General features: G+C 41.0%; 1 protein-coding gene across 8 annotated transcripts in view; it reads left to right on the top strand.

Moving 5' to 3' along the window:
- Positions 1 to 23,295, top strand: part of znf385b (zinc finger protein 385B) — a 342,637-nt gene that overhangs the window by 230,291 nt on the left and 89,051 nt on the right. For 5 of the 8 annotated variants that reach the window (XM_078404019.1, XM_078404020.1, XM_078404021.1 and 2 more), the window contains one exon: positions 6,051 to 6,193. The exons of 1 other annotated variant lie outside the window; for it this stretch is intronic. In XM_078404019.1, the coding sequence (XP_078260145.1) occupies positions 6,051 to 6,193 (143 nt within the window). Of the gene's footprint in view, positions 1 to 5,799; positions 5,958 to 6,050; positions 6,194 to 23,295 lie in introns of those variants that run through there. 2 more of the 8 variants (XM_078404024.1, XM_078404023.1) reach the window with 2 other exon arrangements.

Here is a 23,295-nt window from a genome sequence, read left to right as displayed (position 1 = left end):
AATGATCTAACTACTCGGCTTAGTTAATTGATAAAATCTAACACAATGGGAGAAAACAACCAGTTAATCAATCATAGCCAAATGACCTCATTAATTCCTGCTCTTCCTTGCTCATCCCTTTGCCTCATCTCACATCAAGTATTCAACTTTGTAATTTCTTGAAAGTTATCAAATTACTTATATTATATAACTTATGTTAATTATATAAAACCACTGGCCACAAAAGGGAAATACACTCCTGAAAACATTGAACAAATAATTCCCCTGCCCCTCTCCCCCCCCCCCCCCCCCCCCCACTCTATCAAACTGAAGAAGCGTGCTGACCTGATCAGGCATGTATCTATTCCCTCCACAGATGCTGCCTGACTTGCTGAATTCCTTCAGCCCACTTTGTATTATGCTCAAAATTCATTCCAACATCTGCAGTTCCTTTCAAGAGAGTTAGATTTAGCTCTTAGGGCAAAGGGAATCAAGGGATATGGGGAAAAAGCTGGAAGTGCGTACTGATTTTAGATGATCAGCCATGATCATATTGAATGGCGGTGCTGGCTTGAATGGCTGAATGGCCTACTCCTGCACCTATTTTCTGTGTTTCTATGTTTGTAAGTGCCTCCAATATGTGTTCAGTGTTTGGCCCACCAGCAAAAATGAATAAATATATTTTCAAGCTTTCTCCATTCTCAACTTGAAATTGTTTGATAAATTAAGTTTTCAGTTTTAAACATTGCGGGTAAAACATAGAAACATAGAAAATAGGTGCAGGAGGAGGGTGTGCAGAGTAATGAAAATAATTTGGAGAACCTGGTAGTCTTAGAGAATCAAACCACTGTCATAACAATTTTCATAGAGAGTTAAATTCCCCAATTACACGGGTTTATTGAAAACTGTACAATTTATGCACATGAGATCTCTTGAAGAGACCTAACTGAGGACGTTTATTTAGTTTTAGGCTACATTTTCAGTTCCTTGCAATTATCTACTACCAAATCTGTATATTGATTTGGTATAAGAAAATAACTGGTACAAATGCTGGTACAAATCGATTTATTCACAAAATGCTGGAGTAACTCAGCAGGTCAGGCAGCATCTCGGGAGAGAAGGAAAGGACTTGAGTCTGAAGAAGGGTCTCGACCTGAAACGTCACTCATCCATTTTCTCCACATATGCTGCCTGATCTGCTCAGTTACTGCAGCACTTTGTGTCTATCTTTGGTATAAACCTAGCATCTGCAGTTCCTTTTATTACGTTTGTTGGCAGGCAGAATCTACCGAAGCAAAAGACTGCAGACGTTGGTATTGCAAAATAAAAACTCAACCGGCCTGGCAGTATCTGTCAAGAGAGTTACCATTCGTAGAGTTAACATTTTAAGTGAATGACCTTAATTTCATAATTAGGAAAAATGTTATATTAAGTTTAATAATAATTTCTACCAAAATATTTGCTCGAGACTGACATTGAGAATGTTTTTCACCCAACGGGTGATGAATCTTGGCAATCTTCTCGCTAAGAGTGTTGTGTTGGTTCAGTTCCTGAGTATAAGCAAGACAAATATTGATAGTTTGGATATGAAGGATGTTTGCCCAGGAAAGGTGAAAGATCATATATTTTTTTTATTGAATCAAGGAGCAGGGAGAAGGGCCAAATGTTTCTTAATCCAAGGGAATATCTGGTGGTCTGGAGGCCAGGAGAAATTAAATGGCATGTGGTGTGCTGTGAGCTGAAAGAAAATAATGAATGTTGGTGAATAACATTGAGTCATAAGGCTTGAAACAATCTTTCAGTTGATACTACCTCCACTTCTCGCACTCCACCCTGTTACAGGTATCACCCTTAACATCTCCACATCTCCTTCCAACCCTCCACCCCCACTAATTTTCTCTGCAATTTGTTTTGTTGCTAAGTTTTCACAATTCTGATGTAAGGCCAACAACTTGAAATAATAATTCTGTCACTCACCACAATGCACCTTAGTGATCTGCTGAGTAATTCCATAATTTTCTGTTTGTATTTTGGTAAAAACTCTCATTAATTCTCAGGCTATTGATCTTATTTACATTATCTAATGGAATATCTTCTAACAGTGATCATCTTGTGCTTTAAACTCATAGTTAAATCAGACAACACTCCTTTGGTGTGAATTCAGCATAATTGATGTTAGCGGGTCAGAAAATGTAGAACAAATGCTGTTTTTTTGTAAAGTTCGGTATGTTACAAGTATGGTGAAAAGAGTGGCTTTTATGAGTCCAGAGTATATTCAGCAAAATTATTGAAGATGTGCTTTGTTTGTTGGACTTAAATGTTCAAAAAGAAAATAAGTCAAAATAAATAGAGGAAAAAGATCTGCTTCTCAGTGAATTAGTTACTTGCAGGCACCAACAGAGAAATAACAACACATTAATTAAGGGACACATGAGAGGAACTATTTTGTATATGTTACTGGGAAATTGAAATGAACTGTGCAAATTAACAGTGGAAGTAATTCATTTTTGTGCAGCGTAAAAGCAAGGTTTTAGATATATTGGGATGAAGAATAGGGTATTGGGTAAACAAAATACCTGAATAGTAAAAGGTTCCCTCTTTCAGAGAGCAACCCAGGCACAATGGGTTAAAAGGCTTTCCCGTCTCTGAAGTTCTATTATTTTAGCATCACCAATGATCATCAGCCTGAAGAATCTACAGCAAAGTTATTAACAATATGGTGTTAGATTGCTGGTCTAAAAAAAACGTGTTCAAGTTATTAATGAGCACGTTGGCTTGCAAATTAAATAACTTATTGGACACGATGTAAATGTCATTCCTTGTAGACCCTACATTGTGCAGCTCAGCTATTGTTTTTTTTTCAAAATTATAAATCAGCAATAATCATTCAGTTATTCTGAACTGCTTGCTGGATTTGCTCACTAATTTTCTCCTGAACACACCGCTGAAAGTTTGGGTTGGTAATTCAGGTACATCCACCCTTCTAAATTTAATATTATTAGTGTGTTACAAAATGTGGCCTAGAAACAGAAACAGAGAAACATAGGTGCAGGAGGAGGCCATTTGGCCCTTTGAGCCAGCACCGCCATTCATTGTGATCATGGCTGATCATCCACAATCAGTAACCCGTGCCTGCCTTCTCCCCATATCCCTTGATTCCGCGAGCCCCTAGAGCTCTATCTAACTCTCTTTTAAATCCATCCAGTGGATTGGCCTCTACTGCCTTCTGTGGCAGAGAATTCCACAAATTCACAAAAAAACGTTTTTTTCTCATCTCAGTTTTAAATGGCCTCCCCTTTATTCTTAGACTGTGGCCTTTGGTTCTCGACTCACCCAAAATTGGGAACATTTTTCCTGCATCTAGCTTGTCCAGTCCTTTTATATTTTTTATATATTTCCATGATCCCCTCTCATCCTACTAAATACCAGTGAATACAAGCCCAGTCTTTCCAATCTTTCCTCATATGACAGTCCCACCATCCCGGGGATTAACCTTGTGAACCTACGCTGCACTGCCTCAATAGCAAGGATGTCCTTCCTCAAATTAAGAGACCAAAATTGCACACAATACTCCAGATGTGGTCTCACCAGGGCCATGTACAACTGCAGAAGGACCTCTTTACTCCTCTTATTCCCCTTAGAATCTTTCTTCCTCTTTGGAATGAAATAATCCTGCATCTTCTGGATTATGCCCAGAAATTCCTGCCATTGCTGTTCCACCGTCATTCCTGCTTGGATCCTTTTCCAGTCGACCTTGGCCAGCACCTCTCTCATGCCTTCATTGTCCCCTTTGTTCAACTGCAACACTGACACTTCTGATTTAACCTTCTCCTTCTCAAATTGCAGATTAAAATTTATCATATTATGGTCACTACCTCCTCGCAGTTCCTTAACCATGAATTCCCTTATTAAATCTGTTTCATTAGACAACACATCCAGAATTGCCTTCTCTCTGGTAGGCTCCAGTTCAAGCTGCTCTAAGAATCCATCTCTACAAACTCCCTTTCTTGGGGTCCAAAACCAACCTGATTTTCCCAGTCTACCTGCATATTGAAATCTCCCATAACCACAGTGGCAATACCTTTGTTACATGCCAATTTTAACTCCTGCTACTGCTTGCCCAATATCCAGGCTACTGTTGGGGGGCCTATAGATAACTCCCATTAGTGTCTTCTTACCTTTACAATTCCTCAATTCTATTCACAGTGACTCTACATCGTCAGTCCCAATGTCACCCCTCACAAGGGACTGAATTTCATCCTTCACCAACAGAGCTACCCCACCTCCTCTGCCCACCTGCCTGTCCTTTCTATGGGATGTATAACCCTGAATATTCAGTTCTCAGTCCTGATCCTCCTGCAGCCATGTCTCTGTAATCCCCACAATGTCATACCTACCAATCTCTAACTGAGCCTCAAAAATCCACTTTACTTCTTATACTCTGTGCATTCATATAAAATACGTTTAATCCATTACTCACTAGAAGAATTCATTTAATTTTCATTTCCAGTTATTTCTGTAGCCAAATGCAAAATAGAGAATTGCTTAGAAATAAATCTTGTTTTTTAACAAACCTGTGCCTCTTTTCTTCCCTCTCAATATGATTTTTTTTTCCCTCGTTTAATTTCTTTGCATATCTGATTTACCTTGAATTCACTCACCTTTTTAATTATCTGCCATACTTTCTTAAGTTTTAAATTTCTCTGGACAATGAGATACAATGTGTAGGAAGGATCTGTAGATGCTGGTTTAAACCACAAAATGCTGGAGTAACACAGCAGGTCAGGCAGTATCTCTGGAGAAAAATAATAGGTGACGTTTTGGGTCGAGACCCTTCTTCAGACCCTTGTTCAGAATGAGATAGACTGGTGGTCCCACCTTTTACCCAGTCTGGCACCCTTTGACCTGTGGATACTAAATCCGTTTGGCATCCTAGCAGGTTTTGGCACCAAAACAATGAACCTAAAGGTGCAGGATACAACTTAATTCATGGTGCAGTTTGCAAGATGCTCCAATTCAGTAAGTTTTACCAATGAAATAAATATTTACATTTTATTTGATTGGAATTTATTTCTGTCTCTACTCTAAAATAGTATATAATATTTTATTGTGCTCCAAACCATCTGTAATTACTTAATGTTTTAGAGGTTACTTGAGCCAAGTTGGAATATATATTGGTGATTGAATTTCATTGTTATTGAACAATTTAATGCCTGGAAGCATTTCACTACATTAGAGGACCAAACGTATAAATGTCACCAGGTATGTTCAAGTAGAATCTGTAAAATGCGATTTCAATGAATGCTGTTCATTGAGTAACAAGGTTGACAAGATTCTTTTAGAGCAGAAAAATAGTGACTCTAACTAATGCTAATATTGTACTGTTTAGCCTAAGACAAAAATACTTAGAGTACCTTTATTTAATAAACTAAAGAATTAGAGCTGAACTGTATTGCAGGGCTTCAGAACTAACCATTTGTTGTGAAGTAAAATTTGTATTTAATTCTATTCAATAAATGTGTTATTTTTAATGAGGAATGTTTCAGAATTGTTGAGGATATTATTTGCTCCTGTCGTGTCCTTGATGCTGTGGTGGTAAGTCGGTAGCTATTTAAACTACATTCTGTTTTCACATTGAGTGGTGTGAACAGATAACATACTAAATGATAAAATGACCTCTATTGTGCTAGATTTGCATAATCTCCTTGCAGCCACTCGGTTAAATGCTCCAATTGGCCACCTTGCTTTCAGCAAGTGTCTGTTTTTAATAGGTGGCTGCCCCCAGCCTCCTCAGCTCAGCAGAATTGTACAGACGAGGGTGACACGCACTCATTCTACCTGCCAGGATGACTCACGCACCATATGTCTCTTCTGCATCTCAACTTGTACGACTGTGGGGAAATGCTGTGCTTCAGCTGGGAGAGATTGTGTGGGCTAAGCTTCTCAACTGACACATGCAGTGTAATTGTTTATTTGATGTAATTCATCAGCTAAAAAATATTCCACATGATGACTTCAAATGTTTGACTTTTTTAATTAATTGATCCATTTTTATCCATTATCATTGACAGGAAGTACATGCCATGCCAGCACACTTCCTGCATTTGTGCGGGCACCTACTCTGATGATGCAGCCATCACTTGATTTTAAATCATTTATACCTTTTCCAATGGATACTGGCTCTGCTGTTGGACTTTTCCCAAATTTCAACACAGTGAGTAGAAATTGAAATGCATTTGTTTTCTCTCTGGCTCTCTCAGACTGATTCACATGTTGGTACCCAGCAGATGGAGCTTTTTTTTTTGTAGACAGTTTCTAAATCCTCAGGTACAAATATTAAAACAGGCTTCCAAAATGTTAGTCGATTTTATTTCACATTAATTCCGTTGACTTGCTGTGTTCATCCGTGCAACCAGTTCTTCTGGTTCCAATTAACCCACTATATTGCAATGTAACCGTGGTTATGCAGCATCAAACTCCCAACAACTGTGAACTGCTCATGCTGTGAAAATGTTCATGCCGTTGGTCTGATTTCAGAGGAACTAAATGAGCAGCTGAGTAGGAGGGTATTGATTTTGAACCAAAAGAAAGAAATACAATTTTGGTAGGTTTATGTGACAAAAAGTTGCTTTCATTTTTGCGATAAATATCAATTTTACATGCATCTCAGCTGTAAGAGGATGGTTTTCTATTTTTGCTCAGAAAAATATAAACAATATTTAAAATGTTTTATGTTTGAAAATTTTCTTTGATAATTGGATTACATACTATCAGTATCCGTAAGCTCGTAAAAGATGATTACTGGAGAACTTTTAAATAAAAAGTGATGAAATAGATGTAGTTTTTGTGGCTGTTTTCTCTTGATAAAAGCTCTCCCTTTTGACATGCTTTATATTGGTAAGCCTTCAATTGTTTCTGGCCCATAAATCTTCAAGCTTACTGAGCTGTTTTGAAAAAAACATTATAGCACGACTAGCCTAAGCTTTGAGTTTATTAGGAATGCATGGAAGACATTTTAGTTATCATCAATTCAGCTTAATTGTAAATAACTTTATGTGCAGGGTCTTGTAAGCTCTGGAAAAAATACATCTGACATATTTAAAACATCCTAATTAATACCGAGTTTTACAAAGTTATGGGCTGAAAATAAAACATTCATGCATCTGAAGTATAATGATATACAATGCAAAACATCTCTCATTACAGAGAAAATACGGATCACGTATATAGCAGTTAGACTGAAGATTGAGCATCATGTGTGTGTCTATAATCAATAAAGAATTGTGTTATCACCAGGAGCAGACTGTGGGTGTTTGAAATGTAGCCATGTGGTTAACAACGTTAATTCTTTTAGTAAATTAATCTAGTGTGAAAAGAGATTGTAGCAGGGGATTTCTGGTCTGCTGTAAATTATGCTGTTGTTAATGCCATGGTTTTTCAGCCAAGGTTGTTTCTGTGTATCTCTTAAATGATTTACAATCTTTCTATACTTTTAATTGATTAAATCGAAATTTGCAAACTGAAACCAAGAGTATTTCATCCTTTTGAGTAATCTTTATCAATGTGTTCTTGTTGGAAATATGGAAAATTTTGTTTTAGTGCCATTTAATAGCATTTGAGATTTAAAATTCATGATTTGATGCTGACGACAAATATATGGCCCCTTTTGACTAATATGCATTATAAGTCTCTGGTGTGTCTGAATGGGATTGGATGTGGGGTCACCTCTAAACATATATTTTTACCAATGGATTCATTTGCGCATCTGTCATATTACTGCTGTGAAGAAAGGAAGCAAGTGCTCCAAAGGACTTTTAGGAGTCTTTTATATCCAGATGTATTCATTGGACTTCTAGTAATATCAATTTTTTATAAATGATAGTGGGCAATAATGATCTTTAAAAACACACTACACCAGAGGCCCTGTTTGGCAAAAGTCAACTAGTATGTATTAATGTTTTCATACTTAGTGTAGATTTTCTTTCACATGTGGGGTAATGGAAATCTCACAGGAAACACAAAAGATATCCTTGCTGTTTTATCAAGTAGGCAGTATTTTTTAAAGTTTGCATGGTTTGCTTCATGTATCTTAATGTGCGCCCAAAGCTATAATTTGTCCTTCGTTTGTCATCATACATACTTGGGTTCTTTCCAAAGTTAGCATTGCAGTTCAAGAATGTTTAATTGCCATATGTACCGAAACAGAACTATGAAATTCTTACTTGCAGCAGCATAACAGGTCTGTAAACACAGTACTCAATAGATAACGTAATAAACAAATCAAAAAAGATGATCAATAAATCTAATAAATATGCAGGGATTTCAACGGACAAGGATTGATTAGGGACAGTCAGCATGGGTTTGTACGTGGGAAGTCACGTCACACAAGTTTAATTGAGGTTTTAGAAGACGTGACCAAAAAGGTCGATGAGGGCAGAGCTGTAGATATCGTATATATGGACTTCAGCAAAATATTCCACAAGGTTCCACATGGTAGGCTGCTGTGGAAGGTTAGATCGCATGGGATCCAAGGATAGAAAATTGGCTTCATGGAAGGAAACAGAGGGTGATAGTGGAAAGTTGCTGCTCAGACTGGAGGCCTGTGACAAGTGGTGTACCCCAGGATTTGGTGCTGGGCCCGTTACTGTTTATCATCTACATCAATGATTTGGATGAGAACATACACAGCAAGTTTTTATATGATACAAAAGTGGGTGGTTTTGCAGATAGTGAAGATGGTTGTGAAAAATTGCTGCTGAATCTTGATTAATTGGCCAGGTGGACTGAAGTACAGTTAATGGAATTTAATACAGAGGAATGTGAGGTGTTGCATTTTATCGAAACATATATTGGACACGTTAGAGGCAGGAAACATGTTCCCAACGTTGGGGGGAGTCCAGAACCAGGGGCCACAGTTTAAGAATAAGGGGTAGGCCATTTAGAACGGAGATGAGGAAAACCTTTTTCAGTCAGAGAGTTGTAAATCTGTGGAATTCTCTGCCTCAGAAGGCAGTGGAGGCCAATTCTCTGAATGCATTCAAGAGAGAACTAGATAGAGCTCTTAAGGATAGCGGAGTCAGGGGGTATGGGGAGAAGGCAGGAACGGGGTACTGATTGAGAATGATCAGCCATGATCACTTTGAATGGTGGTGCTGGCTCGAAGGGCTGAATGGCATATTCCTGCACCTATTGTCTATTGTCTAATCTGTCCAACCCTTTAAGAATTTTATATGTTTCTGTAAGATCCCCTTTCATCCTTCTAAATGAAAACAAGCCCAGTCTACCCATTCCTTCATCATACAGTGCTCTCCATAATGTTTGGAACAAAGACCCATCATTTATTTCTTTGCTTTATTCACAAAATGCTGGAGTAACTCAGCAGGGCAGGCAGCATCTCGGGAGAGAAGGAATAGGTGACGTTTCGGGTTGAGACCCATTAGAAGGAATGGGCCTCTGAACTCCACAATTTGAGATTTGTAACAGAAAAAAAATCACATATGGTTAAAGTGCATATTGTCCGATTTTAATAAAGGCCATTTTTATACATTTTGGTTTCACCATGTAGAAATTACAGCTGTGTTTATACATAGTCCCCCCATTTCAGGGCACCATAATCTTTGGTGCACAGCAATGTCATCTAAATGAAAGCAGTCATGTTTAGTATTTTGTTGCATATCCATTGCGTGCAATGACTGCTTGAAGTCTGCGATTCATGGACATCACCAGTTGCTGGGTGTCTTCTCTGGTGATGCCCTGCCAGGCCTGTATTTCAGCCATCTTTAGCTTTTGCTTGTTTTGGGGGCTAGTCCCCTGCAGTTTTCTCTTCAGCATATAAAAGGCATGCTCAATCGGGAGATTGACTTGGCTACTCAAGAATTGACCATTTTTTAGCTTTGAAAAACTCCTTTGTTACTTTAGCAGTATGTTTGGGATCATTGTCTTGCTGTAGAATGAACCATCGGCAATGAGTTTTGAGGCATTTGTTTGAACTTGAGCAGATAGGATGTGTCTGTACACTTCAGAATTCATTATGCTACTACCATCAGCAGTTGTATCATCAATGAAGATAAATGAGCCAGTACCTTCAGCAGCCATACATGCCCAGGTTTTAACACCCCCACCACCGCGTTTCACAGTTGAGGTGGTATGCTTTGGATCTTGGCCAGTTCCTTCTCTCCTCCATACTTTGCTCTTGCCATCACTCTGATATAAGTTAATCTTCATCTCATCTGTCCACAAGACCTTTTTCCAGAACTGTGGTTGCTCTTTCAATTACTTCTTGGCAAACTGTAACCTGGCCATCCTATTTTTGCAACTAACCAGTGGTTTGCATCTTGCAGTGTAGCCTCTGTGTTTCTGTTCATGAAGTCTTTTGCGTACCTTGGTCATTGACAAATCCACACCTGACTCCTGAAGAATATTTCTGATCTGTCGGACAGGTGTTTGGGGATTTTTCTTTATTATAGAGAGAATTCTTCTGTCATCAGTTGTGGAAGTCTTCCTTGGCCTGCCAGTCCCTTTGCGATTAGTTAGCTCACCAGTGCTCTCTTTCTTCTTAATGATGTTCTAAACAGTTGATTTTGGTAAGCCTAAGGTTTGGCTGATGTCTCTAACAGTTTTATTCTTGTTTCTCAGTCTCGTAATGGCTTCTTTGACTTTCATTGGCCCTCATGTTGATAAACGGCAATAAAAGTTTCCATAGGTGATGGAAAGACTGGAGGAAAGACTAGGTGCTGAGAGCTTTTTTATACCTGCATTCAGGAGGCATTTAAACACACCCGAGCAATTATAAACACCTATGAAGCCATGTGTCCCAAACATTATGGTTCCCTGAAATGGGGGGACTATGTGTAAACACAGCTGTAATTTCTACATGGTGAAACCAAAATGTATAAAAATACCCTTTAATAAAATCTAACAATGTGCGCTTTAACCACATGTAATTTTTTTTGTTACAAATCTCAAATTGTGTAGTACAGAGGCAAATAAATAAATGATGGGTCTTTGTCCCAAACATTATTGAGGACACTATATGTCAGTCCTGCCATCCCGGGAATTAACCTGGTGAACCTAAGCTGCACTCCCTCTATAGCAATAGCGTCCTTCCTCAAATTAGGAGACCAAAATTGCACATAATACACCAGGTGCGGTCTCACCAGGGCCCTGTACATCTGCAGTCGGACCTCCTTGCTCCTAAACTCAAATCCTCTCGCAATGAAGGCCAACATGCCATTAGCTTTCTTCACTGCCTGCTTTACCTGCATACTTACTTTCAGTGACTGATGTACAAGCATAGTCAAATCTCATTGCACCTCCCCTTTTCCTAATCTGACACCATTCAGATAATAATTTGCCTTCCTGTGCTTGCCACCAAAGTGGATAACCTCACATTTATCCACATTATACTGCATCTGCCATGCATCTGCTCACTCACCCAACCAATCCAAGTCACCCTGCAGCCTCATAGCATCCTCATTGCAGCTCACACTGCCACCCAGCTTTGTGTCATCCGCAAACTTGGAGATGTCGCATTTAATCCCCTCATCTAAATGGTTAATATATATTGAAAATAACCGGGGTCCCAGCAACGAGCCTTGCGGCACCCCAATAGTTACTGCCTGCCAATCTGAAAAGGACCCGTTAATTCCTACTCTTTGCTTCCTGTGTGCCAACCAATTCTCTATGCATGTTAATACCCTACCCCCAATACCATGTGCTCTAATTTTGCATAGTAATCTCTTGTGTGGGACCTTTTATCAAAAGCTTTTTGAAAGTCCAGATACACCACATCCACTGGCTCTCCCTTATCCATTCTACTTGTTTCATCCTCAAAAAATTCCAGAAGATTAGTCGAGCATGATATCCCCTTCATAAATCCATGCTGACTTTGACCTTGCAAAAGGCTTTACTCTCTAAGAAGGTGAGTCATTTGCTGCAGGATATTCAGCCTTTGCTTTTGTAGTCAACCTGTTCTTGTCTCTGCAGTGTTTACAGAGTTGGTCCAGTTGAGTTACCGGAAAATGGCAGATTTTGAGATGTTGATGGTAATGCACTCGTTGATAGACATCCCATTGAATCTTAAGAATAGAAGTCAGACCTCTGTCTGTGTCGATTGTTCCATTAGATAACCTGACTGGACAATCTGTCTCAAAGCATCCAGAAACCTAAGAGACTGAATTAGTTTCCTTGCCCGCTTTCTAGTTTTAAGCTGGAGTGCAGAGAGGATTTACGAAGTTGTTGAGGGACTGAGTTCCAGGGAGAGGATGGGCAGGCTAGGACATTATTTCTTGGAGCGCACAAGGCTGAGGGGTGAGCTTATGGGAGGTGTATAAAATCATGAGGGGAACAGATAGTGTGGATGCACAGAGTCTTTTACCCTGGGTGGAGGAATGAAGAAACAGGATATAGTTTTAAAGTGAGAAGGGCAAGATTTAATACGAACCTGAAGGGGAACTTTTTCATTCCGAGGGTGAGGAGTATATGGAACAAGTTGCTAGAGGATGTAGTTGAGGCAGATATTATAAAAGCATTTAAAATACACTTGGACAGATACATGAAAGGTTTAGAGAGATTTGGGCCAAACATGGGTAAACCGGACGAGCTTAGATAGGGCATGTCGGTTAGCATGGACCTGTTCCATGCCAATAGGGCTGTTCCCATGCTGTATGACTGAAAAACTTGTCTCTGCATTTCCATTAGTAACCCAGTCTTCAGAAGTTGTAAAGTCGATCACAATTCTGACAATTCTTTCAATATTCAATATTTTTCCAAAAGCTGTCAATGACTCTACTGAAGGATGATTTCTGCACCATTGTTAGTCAGGGTGAGGTACCAGAAGACTGTAGCATAGCTAATGTTCTTTATTTTAGAAGGGAAGCAGAGGTAGGCCAGGTAACTACAAGCCAGTGAGCCTTGTATCAGTGGTAGTGAAACTGGAAAAAAATCAAAGGAAGGGGATTTATCTATATTTGGAAAGACAGCTCCTGAGGGGCAATAGCATCAGATCAATTTGTAACCTAGGGTCCAGCCAGACCAATCGATGAACCAACTGACAAACCAAATAGGTTTGTGCGGGGGAGATCCTGTCTCACTAATTTGATTGAGTTTTTTGAGGAAGCAGCCGAAGAAATTGATGAAGGCAAATGCTTTACGTGTGGACTTTAGTAAGGCTTTTGACAAGATGCAATATGGCAGGCAGGTCCAGAAGATTAAGGCACATGGGATACAATTCGAGCTAATTGGATTAAAAATTGGCTTCTGATAACAGCCAGAAAGTAGCGGTGGAAGGATATTTTTCTAATTGGAAGTCTGTGTACAGCTGGGACATTTGCAGTTTGTGACACCTACTAACAAGTTGGAGGTGAATGTCGAAGATATGATTAGTAGGTTTGTGGATGACATAACAATCGGTGGTGTGACGGATAATGAGGAAGGTTGTTTAAGGCTGCAGCAGAATATTGTACAGATGGAAATTTGGGTGGAATGTTGACAGATGAAATCTGCTGCATTTTGAGAAGTCAAATAGATTTAGGACATGTGATAACCGATAGATTACTAAGGAACTTCAATGAACCGAGTCCGGGGACATACTTCCTTGAAAGCGGTCACGCAGATCGATAGGATGTTAAAATAAGTCATGAGGCTTGCTTTCCTTCATATGTTGGGGCATAGCTTATGAGAAGGGATGTCATGTGGCTATTTTACAAAACACTAGTCACTATTTTACAAAACACTAATTAGGCTGCATTCGGAGTATTGTGTGAACGTCTGATTGCCACAATATAGGATGAGATTGAGTGCATGAGCGAGAGAGCGTGGAAGAGATTCACCCGAATTTCATCGTGGTTGATGGACTTGTTTACCCTGGAGTGAAGAGGTTTACGGGTTGACCTGATAGAAGTTAATAAGATTATAAGAGGCATGGATAGGGTAGACAGTCAAAATCTTCTTTCCTAAGGTTGGGGTAACAGAAATAAGAAGGCATTTATTTAAGGAGTTTTGAAGGGGATCTGAGAGGTAGGTTTTTTACTCAGTGGTGACACATGGAATGTGCTGCCAGAGGATGTGGTAGAATCCAATACAATTTAGACACACTTAAATAGGCAAGGCATAGAAGAATATGGTCCCAACTAATGTGAGCAAATGGGATTAATGTAGATGGGAAAATGGTGGGTACGAATGTGGTGGGCTGAAGGGCCCTTTTCTGTTCGATACAACTCTATGACTCAAAACGCCCAAATAAATGTTTGAATTCACGACACAGTATCAACCAGCTTTTTCATATCCAAACACTCTAAAGACACCTAACAAATGGCAATGAGAGAAAAAAAGAGAGACCTTTGAAGGCATTTGCTAAAATATTCCTGCCTTATTATGTTCCCATTGTGGCGCCATCTGGTGGTCAAGCCACTTATTGATCGAACCCTCGTCAGAAGAGCTAGAACAATCACGTGACTGGGTTTTGGGGGGCAATAGAGAGAGAAGACGTCAGTCGAGTGGTGTGTTCCACAGCAACAACAGGAACTTTGCCTCAGTGTGCTCCACAGCAACAACAGGAACTTTACCTCAGTGTCTATCAAACACACATGTGTGCAATAGTTGTAACTGTTAATAATACATTGTATTGTGCACGCCAGTTGAGTCTCTACAACATCATCGTTGTTAAAATATGCAAGAAGCATACATGTAAGCTCTGGATTTCCAGATGAACAGAGAACAGAGAACAGATTGATTTGTGCTTTTGCACAAATTATATTGGATGAAAATATGAAGCTCTCCCATAAGCTTGAAAGAACTGAGAGAATGTAGTGGATATGCTTAGAATTTATTTTGAACATTTGAAAGGTGGATTTAGTCATCTGTAAAAGTAATAATGGAAGTTACCTGCCCTGCTGGGTGTTGTTCCCATTTTCTGTCTTTAATTGGTCTTCTGTAATTACCCCAAATTCATTTAATCACAACTTCCATTTCGAATGTTTCAAGATTGAATTTTTTGTCCAGTTGTTCAAGAATTGAATATTTTATCAGTGCAATATTAAGCGAATACTGAATGATAATGCTGTTCTCGGTTACTCATTTGAAAACACAAGCCTGTATTTTAAAACATACACAATGGGAATGCAGGAAAAGGGCAGCTGATCTATCAATATTGCATCTCCTACATTGACATTTGTCAGTTTTGTGACTGAAAGTTCATTTCCTCTTCTCCTGTCAGCCACAGACATATAAACATTTGACAGAGACACATTTCTCGTGTCAATGAGGGGACAATTCCTCACCCATTCACTCAGGCAATGACACGAGACCAGGAACTTGTGTACACTAGGTGATTTCTATAAAGATACAAAAAGACCTTTACCCCAGGCAAAAAAAACTAGTTTACTCCTTCTTCATGGGCAGTTCCTCGAGATTGAGGATGACTTGTTTTCACTCCAGTGTTGTAGGCTTTGAATTGGTTAATGGAGTGAATAGCAAAACTGCAGGTTCCTGCACGGATGAAAGAAATGGTGTCTTACAGCTAGGGTGGAGTTTGTTGAGGAGATGCTTTCCTTCTGCTGCTTCGACCAGGCTTCTGTCCCCTCCTGATGCATTGCCTTGCGTTTCTTAAGACAACCCTGAATGCTCCTTTTCCACTTTGAAAGATCGTGGGCTTGGGGTAACCAGGAGTCAGTGAGCATGTTGCACTTATTCAAGAGATGGTTGACAAGATTCAGAAAGTGTCCATGTTTACCAGGGTTCCGTTGTGAATCTTTATTAGTGGAAGGCAGTGTGGTGCAACAGGGGAGCAGTGGAGGAGAGGCAGGTTAGTAGAAGACCTTGGTCTTGTGAATGTTCAGTGTAAGTTTCATCCTCTCCTGGGTGAATGAGTTGACAATGTCTTGAAGCGATATCCCTTGAGTGTATAAGTACTGTGATGCCTTTCGTGAGGTTCAAGGAGGCCATGTGTGATGGTCTCCACATTTTTTCTCAAGTTATTATGTGGCAAAATTAGTGGCCACTGTGCCACTGGATGGATGGAACACACATTGTAATTCAAGGGGCAGCTCTTCTGACACTGGGAGGAAGAGGCCAAGGAAGCCCCTATCGATGACTTTCCCCGAGCAAAATGGCAGGGAAGCTCCACTACAACTTCCGCCGTCAGACTTGCCTCCTCTGAGATCCCCAGGTTTTTCCTCCTTTTCCCAAATGTTGACTATGGATTCATAATTGAAGCTCTTTAGGATTTCAATACGGAATACCATTTGCTCCCAATCTTTGAGCTGGTACATGACTTCTCAGCTGCTTGTTAGTCAAGGATGGCAGTAAGATTGGACGAAATGGAGTTCTTGGCACCCACATGAAGGACAAAGATTTGCAATTGAAGAGGTTTTTGAAGTGTTTCTTTCATCAGATGTTGACAGCCTCTTTGCCTCTCCAACGATCACCCCTGTTCATGGTTCTCAGTGCGGTTAAACTTTGAGTGTTGAAATGTGGATGGCTTGTTAGGAACAGAACCCAAGCATGTCAGGGCTGTCTGCAACCATCTGTTCCTTAGGTCACGGGCTTTACTTTCTGGACCTCTGGCTGCAGAGTTGTTTCTTTTCTCTTGAATAAAGGTAGAACTTCCAATCCAGGAACATCTCATATTTGTAGTTAGCTCCTCAATCTTCTGGTCATTCTCACAAAACCATTCCTGGATATTCTTGGTTGAGAAGCCAAGCGTTTCTTCGCATGTGTCAGTTACTGTGGATTTCAGGGCAGCCTATATGTTGTAGATATCATGTCATACGGGATAGGAGTAGAATTAGGCCATTCAGCCCATCAAGTCTACTCTGTCATTCAATCATGGCTGATCTATCTAACCCCATTCTCCTGCCTTCTCCCCATAACCTCTGACAGCTGTACTAATCAAGAATACCCTGCGATTTCTGTAGGCTGGGACTTCACATTTGTCTCTGCAGTGCTGTCTGAGAAGAGTCAGCCTTGTTGGGTCCCTGAGAGTTTGATATCTATTTATTGCATCAACCCTTCTGTTGATGCTGCTGCTTTCAGGTTATATTGAAAGAGACAATGGTGCCTGTCATAGATCAGGTTATAGAGTCATACAGTGTGGAAACAGGCCCTTCTGCCCAACTTGCCCACAATGACTTAACTGTCCCATCTACACTAGTCCCACCTGCCCACATTTGGCCTACATTTCGCTAAACCTATCCTATCCATGTACCTGTCCAAATGTTTTTTTAAAGTATGACAGTATCTGCCTCAACTACCTCCTCCAGCAGCTCGTTACAAATACCTACCACCCTTAGTGTAAAAAAAAAGTTGCCCCTCATGTTCCTATTCAGTCTTTCTCCCCTCACTTTAAAAGGTGATATAAGTATCTTTTGAGTCCTTGCTTGGGCAACGATATCTCCCGAAAGGTGCCAGTGCCTGGACTGAGGATGTTGCCATTATGCCTTGTGCTTGTTCTTCTGATGAAAAACGGTCTTCGTTAAGATGAGGTCATGTTCCAATCATTCCCTCAAGGGAAGGGCCCCCCTAGGAGTTAGTATTCTCCACTGCCGATCCTGCTTTGCCGAGTGTTGTGTTCCTTCTCACCAGAAGTTGCCCAGGGATTCAGTTTATCTCCCTTTGGGAAGCAGATCGGGATTTTTACAGGATTGTGGCATGTGCAAAGAGCTGGGTTGCGTGTTGGAAAGTGCTGGTTTCGTAAGGCGTTCACTAATTCTGGAGGGTGAGTAACTGAGGCACAAAAACAGCTCATTCTTGAATCCAAAGCTCACTCCCCTTCCAGTTTGCTCCTCCAGCGGAAGTTGCAACAGTCGATTTGTTCTTTTAAGAGGTGCAAGAAACTGCAGATACTGGCATCTGATGTCTGTAGAAGGGTCCCGACCTGAATCGGTGTCTATCCACAGATGCTGCCTGACCCACTGAGTTCCTCCAGGAGCCACTTAGCACTCACTCATGTACGCTTGTGTGTTTGTGCGTGTGTGGCTTATACAGTTACAGAGCTGTTACCTGCTGCCACTCTTTTCACTTCTCACCTCCTTCCCAACTCCTGAACCAGATTGCACTCCAGGTCCAAATTCGCAACCCCCAGTTCCAAGAACTAGTTGGACTCCCTTTTAAATCAGATCAAAGGCCAACACCGTCACTCCAACTCTTGGAGGCTTGCTTCTCTCTAAGGAGAATTGCCTAACATTCAGACAAGAGGGCTTGTATGCAAAAACAGGGAGATAATGCCAAGACTTTTAGATGCTAGTCAGGCTGCATTTGGAATATTGTGAGCAGTTTTGGGCACCATATCTGAGGAAGGATGTGCTGGCTCTGGAGTAGGTCCAGAGGAGATTTATAAGAATTATCCCAGGAATGAGTAGGTTAACCTATGATGAGCGCTTGTCGGAACTGGGCCTGTACTCGCTGGAGTTTGGAAGAATGAGGGGGAACTGCATTGAAACAAACAGAACAGTGAAAGGCTTGGATAGAGTGGATGTTTCCACTAGTGGGAGAGTCTAGGACTAGAGGTCATAGCCTCAAAATTAAAGGACGTTCTTTTAGGAAGGAAATGAGGAGGAATTTCTTTAGTCAGAGGGTCTAGAATCTGTGGAATTCTCTGCCATAGAAGGCTGTGGAGGCAAAGTCAGCGGATATATTTAAGGTAGAGATAGATAGATTCTTGATTAGTACAGGTGTCAGATGTTATGGGGAGAAGGCAGGAGAATGGGATTAGGAGGGAGCGATAGACCAGCCATGATTGAATGGCGGAGTAGACTTGATGCGCCAAATGACCTAATTCTACTCCTATCACTTCTGACCTTATGACCTAATAATGACACCTACATGGTTTAGATTCATTTTCTGCTGCTCCTCCTCAGATTATTGAACAGGAATGATTTATGAATGGGCAAACAATCCAACCCTGTTATTATTTTATTGACCGCACTTCGGTCACCACCATGCTGCTTTTGCCTCAAATGTAACCAAGCTCCTTGAATATGCTTAGACTCGGAATCGGTTTTGATAAAAAAATTACTTAGCTTGTGATTAGTTTGGTTTCCTAATGTTCCCTAGCTTTGACAATGTAACGTAAATGGCAAGTCCAAAATATATTACTTAGCCTTGGCACTGAAAGGAATGAATTGGAGAGGAGAAGTAAGGTATAGTTATTAAGCACAGGATATTTCACCACTGGGACTCATTTTCAGAGCATTTCCCCCTTTATTGCACACTGTTCAGAATCTGCTTAGAGCTGTTAGACATTCCACTGATGAAGTGTGATTTAGTGAGTGGATGCGATGGCTAGCATGTTCAGAGTTCACTTGTCCTTGTTTAAATGACTGCAACAAGTTGTTAGTTTATGGCAAAACAGTAAAATGACAGGAATAACTCGCCGTACAAATTTTTCTTTAATTGTAGTGAATATGTTTGAATCTGCATTAAATGCATGACTTTTTATTAAAAAGAACACATTGCATGATCAGCAGCATTAAAATGTAGTGTAAAATCATTGCTTCACACAGTGTAAACAGATTGGTAGTCAGTGGTGTCTTAGGGTCTTTTACTACATGAAAGGTGTTGAATAAATATTGTTGTAGTAGAGTTGTGAAGGGAACAGCAGGCTGCAACTCTGTGGGTAACTCGAGATGAAGCATATTGCAGATGGTGTGTGGGTGACAAAGGAGACCTTTCTTCAATGTACAATAGTCCCGGTAAGAATTGCAAAGAGAACAGAAAAAGAACATTACAGTGAAGCACCTGCATCTAATGGAGTGGCAGTGATGAAGGGCCATCAGACTTTGAAAAGGGCAAGTCAAGTCAAGTCAAGTCTACTTTATTTGTCACATACACATACAAGATGTGCAGTGAAATGAAAGTGGCAATGCCTGCGGATTGAGCTAAAACTACAAACTTTTAAACGACACAACACAAAAAATAAATTAATACAGTAAATTAAATTAGTCCCTGGTGATATGAGAGTTAACAGTCCTGATGGCCTGTGGGAAGAAACTCCGTCTCATCCTCTCTGTTTTCACAGCGTGACAGTGGAGGCGTTTGCCTGACCGTAGCAGCTGGAACAGTCCATTGCTGGGGTGTTAGGGGTCCCCCATAATGTTGCTGGCTCTGGATCTGCACCTCCTGATGTATAGGTCCTGCAGGGGGGCGAGTGTAGTTCCCATAGTGCGTTCAGCCGAACACACTACTCTTCGCAGAGCCTTCCTGTCCTGGGCAGAGCTGTTCCCAAACCAGATAGAGATGTTGCCGGACAAGATGCTTTCTACAACCCCAGAGTAGAAGCACTGAAGGATCCTCAGAGAGACTCTCAATTTCCTCAGCTGTCTGAAGTGGTAAAGGCACTGCCTTGCCTTACTCATCAGTGCGGCAATGTGTGTTGTCCATGTCAGATCCTCTGTGATGTGAACTCCCAGGTATTTAAAGTTGCTCACCCTATCCACAGTAATCCCATTTATCTCCAGTGGCGTGTACGTCCTCGGATGTTGAGCCCTTCTAAAGTCCACAATCAGCTCCTTAGTTTTTGTGACATTCAAGAGGAGGCTGTTGTCCTGACACCAGAATGCCAGATCAGCCACCTCCTCCCGGTAGGCCTTCTCATCATTATCGGAGATCAGGCCCACCACCACAGTGTCATCAGCAAACTTGATGATGGAGTTGGAGCTGAATCTGGCCACACAGTCATGTGTGTACAGGGAGTACAGTAGGGGGCTAAGGACACAACCCTGGGGGGATCTTGTGCTCAGGGTGAGGGGGCTAGATGTATGTCTCCCCATCTTGACCACTTGGGGCCTGGCAGTGCCATTGCCGTGACAGTTCTGTAATATATCACCCAATATGTGCCCTGCATTGTAGCTTGCTCTGGTTTGCTCAGCATTTATCACCTGAAAAGTCCAAGCTATCATATCATATCATATCATATATATACAGCCGGAAACAGGCCTTTTCGGCCCTCCAAGTCCGTGCCGCCCAGTGATCCCCGTACATTAACACTATCCTACACCCACTAGGGACAATTTTTTTTTTTTTAAATATTTTTTTTTTACATTTACCCAGCCAATTAACCTACATACCTGTACGTCTTTGGAGTGTGGGAGGAAACCGAAGATCTCGGAGAAAACCCACGCAGGTCACGGGGAGAACGTACAAACTCCTTACAGTGCAGCACCCGTAGTCAGGATCGAACCTGAGTCTCCGGCGCTGCATTCGCTGTAAAGCAGCAACTCTACCGCTGCGCTACCGTGCCGCCCTATGATTACAGAGATTATCAGCCTTGCTTTATTGAAGCAGAAATAGCTGGGTGACTGTATCACCTTGACTCTCCATTAGTGATCTGTAACCACTGTAGGGATTATCACTAAAGTATTGCTGAAGTTTACTGTTACACTAAATACCATTACGTTAACACCTTCTTTTAGCTGTCAAATAAATAATTAATGGATTCATCCATGACCCATCTAATCTAATATCATTAAAACAATCATTTTCTCCATATTGCCAAACCAATATTAATCAAAACACAAACTGCTGGAGAAACTCAGGAGTCAGGCAATATTTGGGGAGGAAATGGATAGGGGACGTTTCGGATCAGGACCCTTCTTCAGATGAATGGTCCCAACCTGAAACCTTGCACGTCCATTCCTTCCCCACATTCTGCCTGGCCCGCTGAGTTCCTCCAGCACTTTGGGTTTTGCTCAAGATTCGAGCATCTGCAGACCCATCCGATAAAATGCATTATCCATTATACGATCCCCTTTGTAGTATTTGAGGGTGAGAAGGAAAGTGCGCATTATTGGGGAGACAAGATGTTAATGGACCCATGAAAGAGAATGCAGAGAGAATGCATAAACTCAAAGGGTCAAATCATCTTCTTTGTATTAAGGATAAAACAATCTCCATGATGTTATGGAGAATGAATAATTTTTTTTCAATGCAACAAATTAAATATGAATTGTATCCACGTCTCTGATGCTGTCTGTCCTTCGAGTAGCAGCATTTGCCTTGCACACTTTCAAGCCCCTCTCCTAGGTTCAACCTGAAGGCCAATGTACAATGACTAATGTGGTGGAAAATGGGTGAAACTATTTACAAGGTTACATCGCAGCTTACTCTTGGAAGGGAGCCAAGGGAAGTGACTGGCAACTGCAACTCTGATGATTGTGATCTTCAGGTGCCTGCTACGAGCTGCTGTCCTGAGAAAAGCAAGTCTCAGATCCAGTCCAATTATTCTTATTCCACCAGGCGCAAGATCTATTTATTAGAAATAGATAAAAATAAGTTGTATGCACATAATATATTTCCTGATCTTTGAGATCAAGGAATATTTTTCCGTTTTCAAAGCTGTTTTGAAACACAGTCACTTTTGTAGTTTAATTTAGTTTGGAGATGTAGCGCGGAAATAGATCCTTTAGCCCACTGAGTCTGCACCGACTAGCGATCCCCATACACTAGCACTATCGTATATACTCGTGACAATTTACAATTTTTACCGAAGCCAATTAACCTAAAAACCTGTCGCCATTGGAGTGTGGGAGGAAACCGGTGCACCCGGGGAAAGCCTACGCAGTCACAAGGAGAACGTGCAAACCCCGTACACGCAGTACCTGTAGTCAGGATCGAACTGGGTCTCTGGCGTTGTAAGGCAGCGCTCTACTGCTGTGCCACAGCGCAGCCATATGGAGGATATATTGTCAAAATGCACCACGATCTGTCGCACAACAAGGTCCCACTAAAAGATTCCACAGGATGCCCTGATCATTTGCTATAAAGGATACTGGTGGATAAATATTCCCAGAAATTTGAAATTATCCAATTGTATCTTTTAAGGTCCTTTTGAGAAATCTGTTGCAGTGAACTGAACATAGCAAAGGCATGGTTGACAAGAGGTTGGATTCTCCATGGAGCAGAATATAAATCTGTTGTGGAAGACTGTGCTCTTCCACACGATTGTGACTCTGAACGCAGAGACTTTTATCCAGGTTAGGGGCATCAAGAATCAGAGGACAGAGGTTTAAGGTGAAAGGGGAAAGATTTAATAGGAACCAGAGGGGCAACTTTTGCCACTCAGAGGGTGCTGGGTAGATGCAACAAGCTGCCAAAGGAGGTCATTGACACAGGTACAATAACAATGTTTAAAAAATATTTGGACAGGTACTTGGATAGGAAAGTTGAGAGGGAAATGGACCAATTGCGGACAAATGAGACTAGCGTTGATGGGGCATGTAGGTTGGCATGGACGAGTTAAGCCAAACTGCCTGTTGCTGTTCTGTGTGACTAGTTTCAGTTTTTGTTTATTGTCTTGACTCTACAATGCTCATGAGGCTTGAG

The sequence above is a fragment of the Rhinoraja longicauda genome, chromosome 8 (assembly GCF_053455715.1).
Source record: "Rhinoraja longicauda isolate Sanriku21f chromosome 8, sRhiLon1.1, whole genome shotgun sequence".
NCBI classification, from domain to species: Eukaryota; Metazoa; Chordata; class Chondrichthyes; order Rajiformes; family Arhynchobatidae; genus Rhinoraja; species Rhinoraja longicauda.
This window is presented reverse-complemented; position numbering and strand designations above follow the sequence as displayed.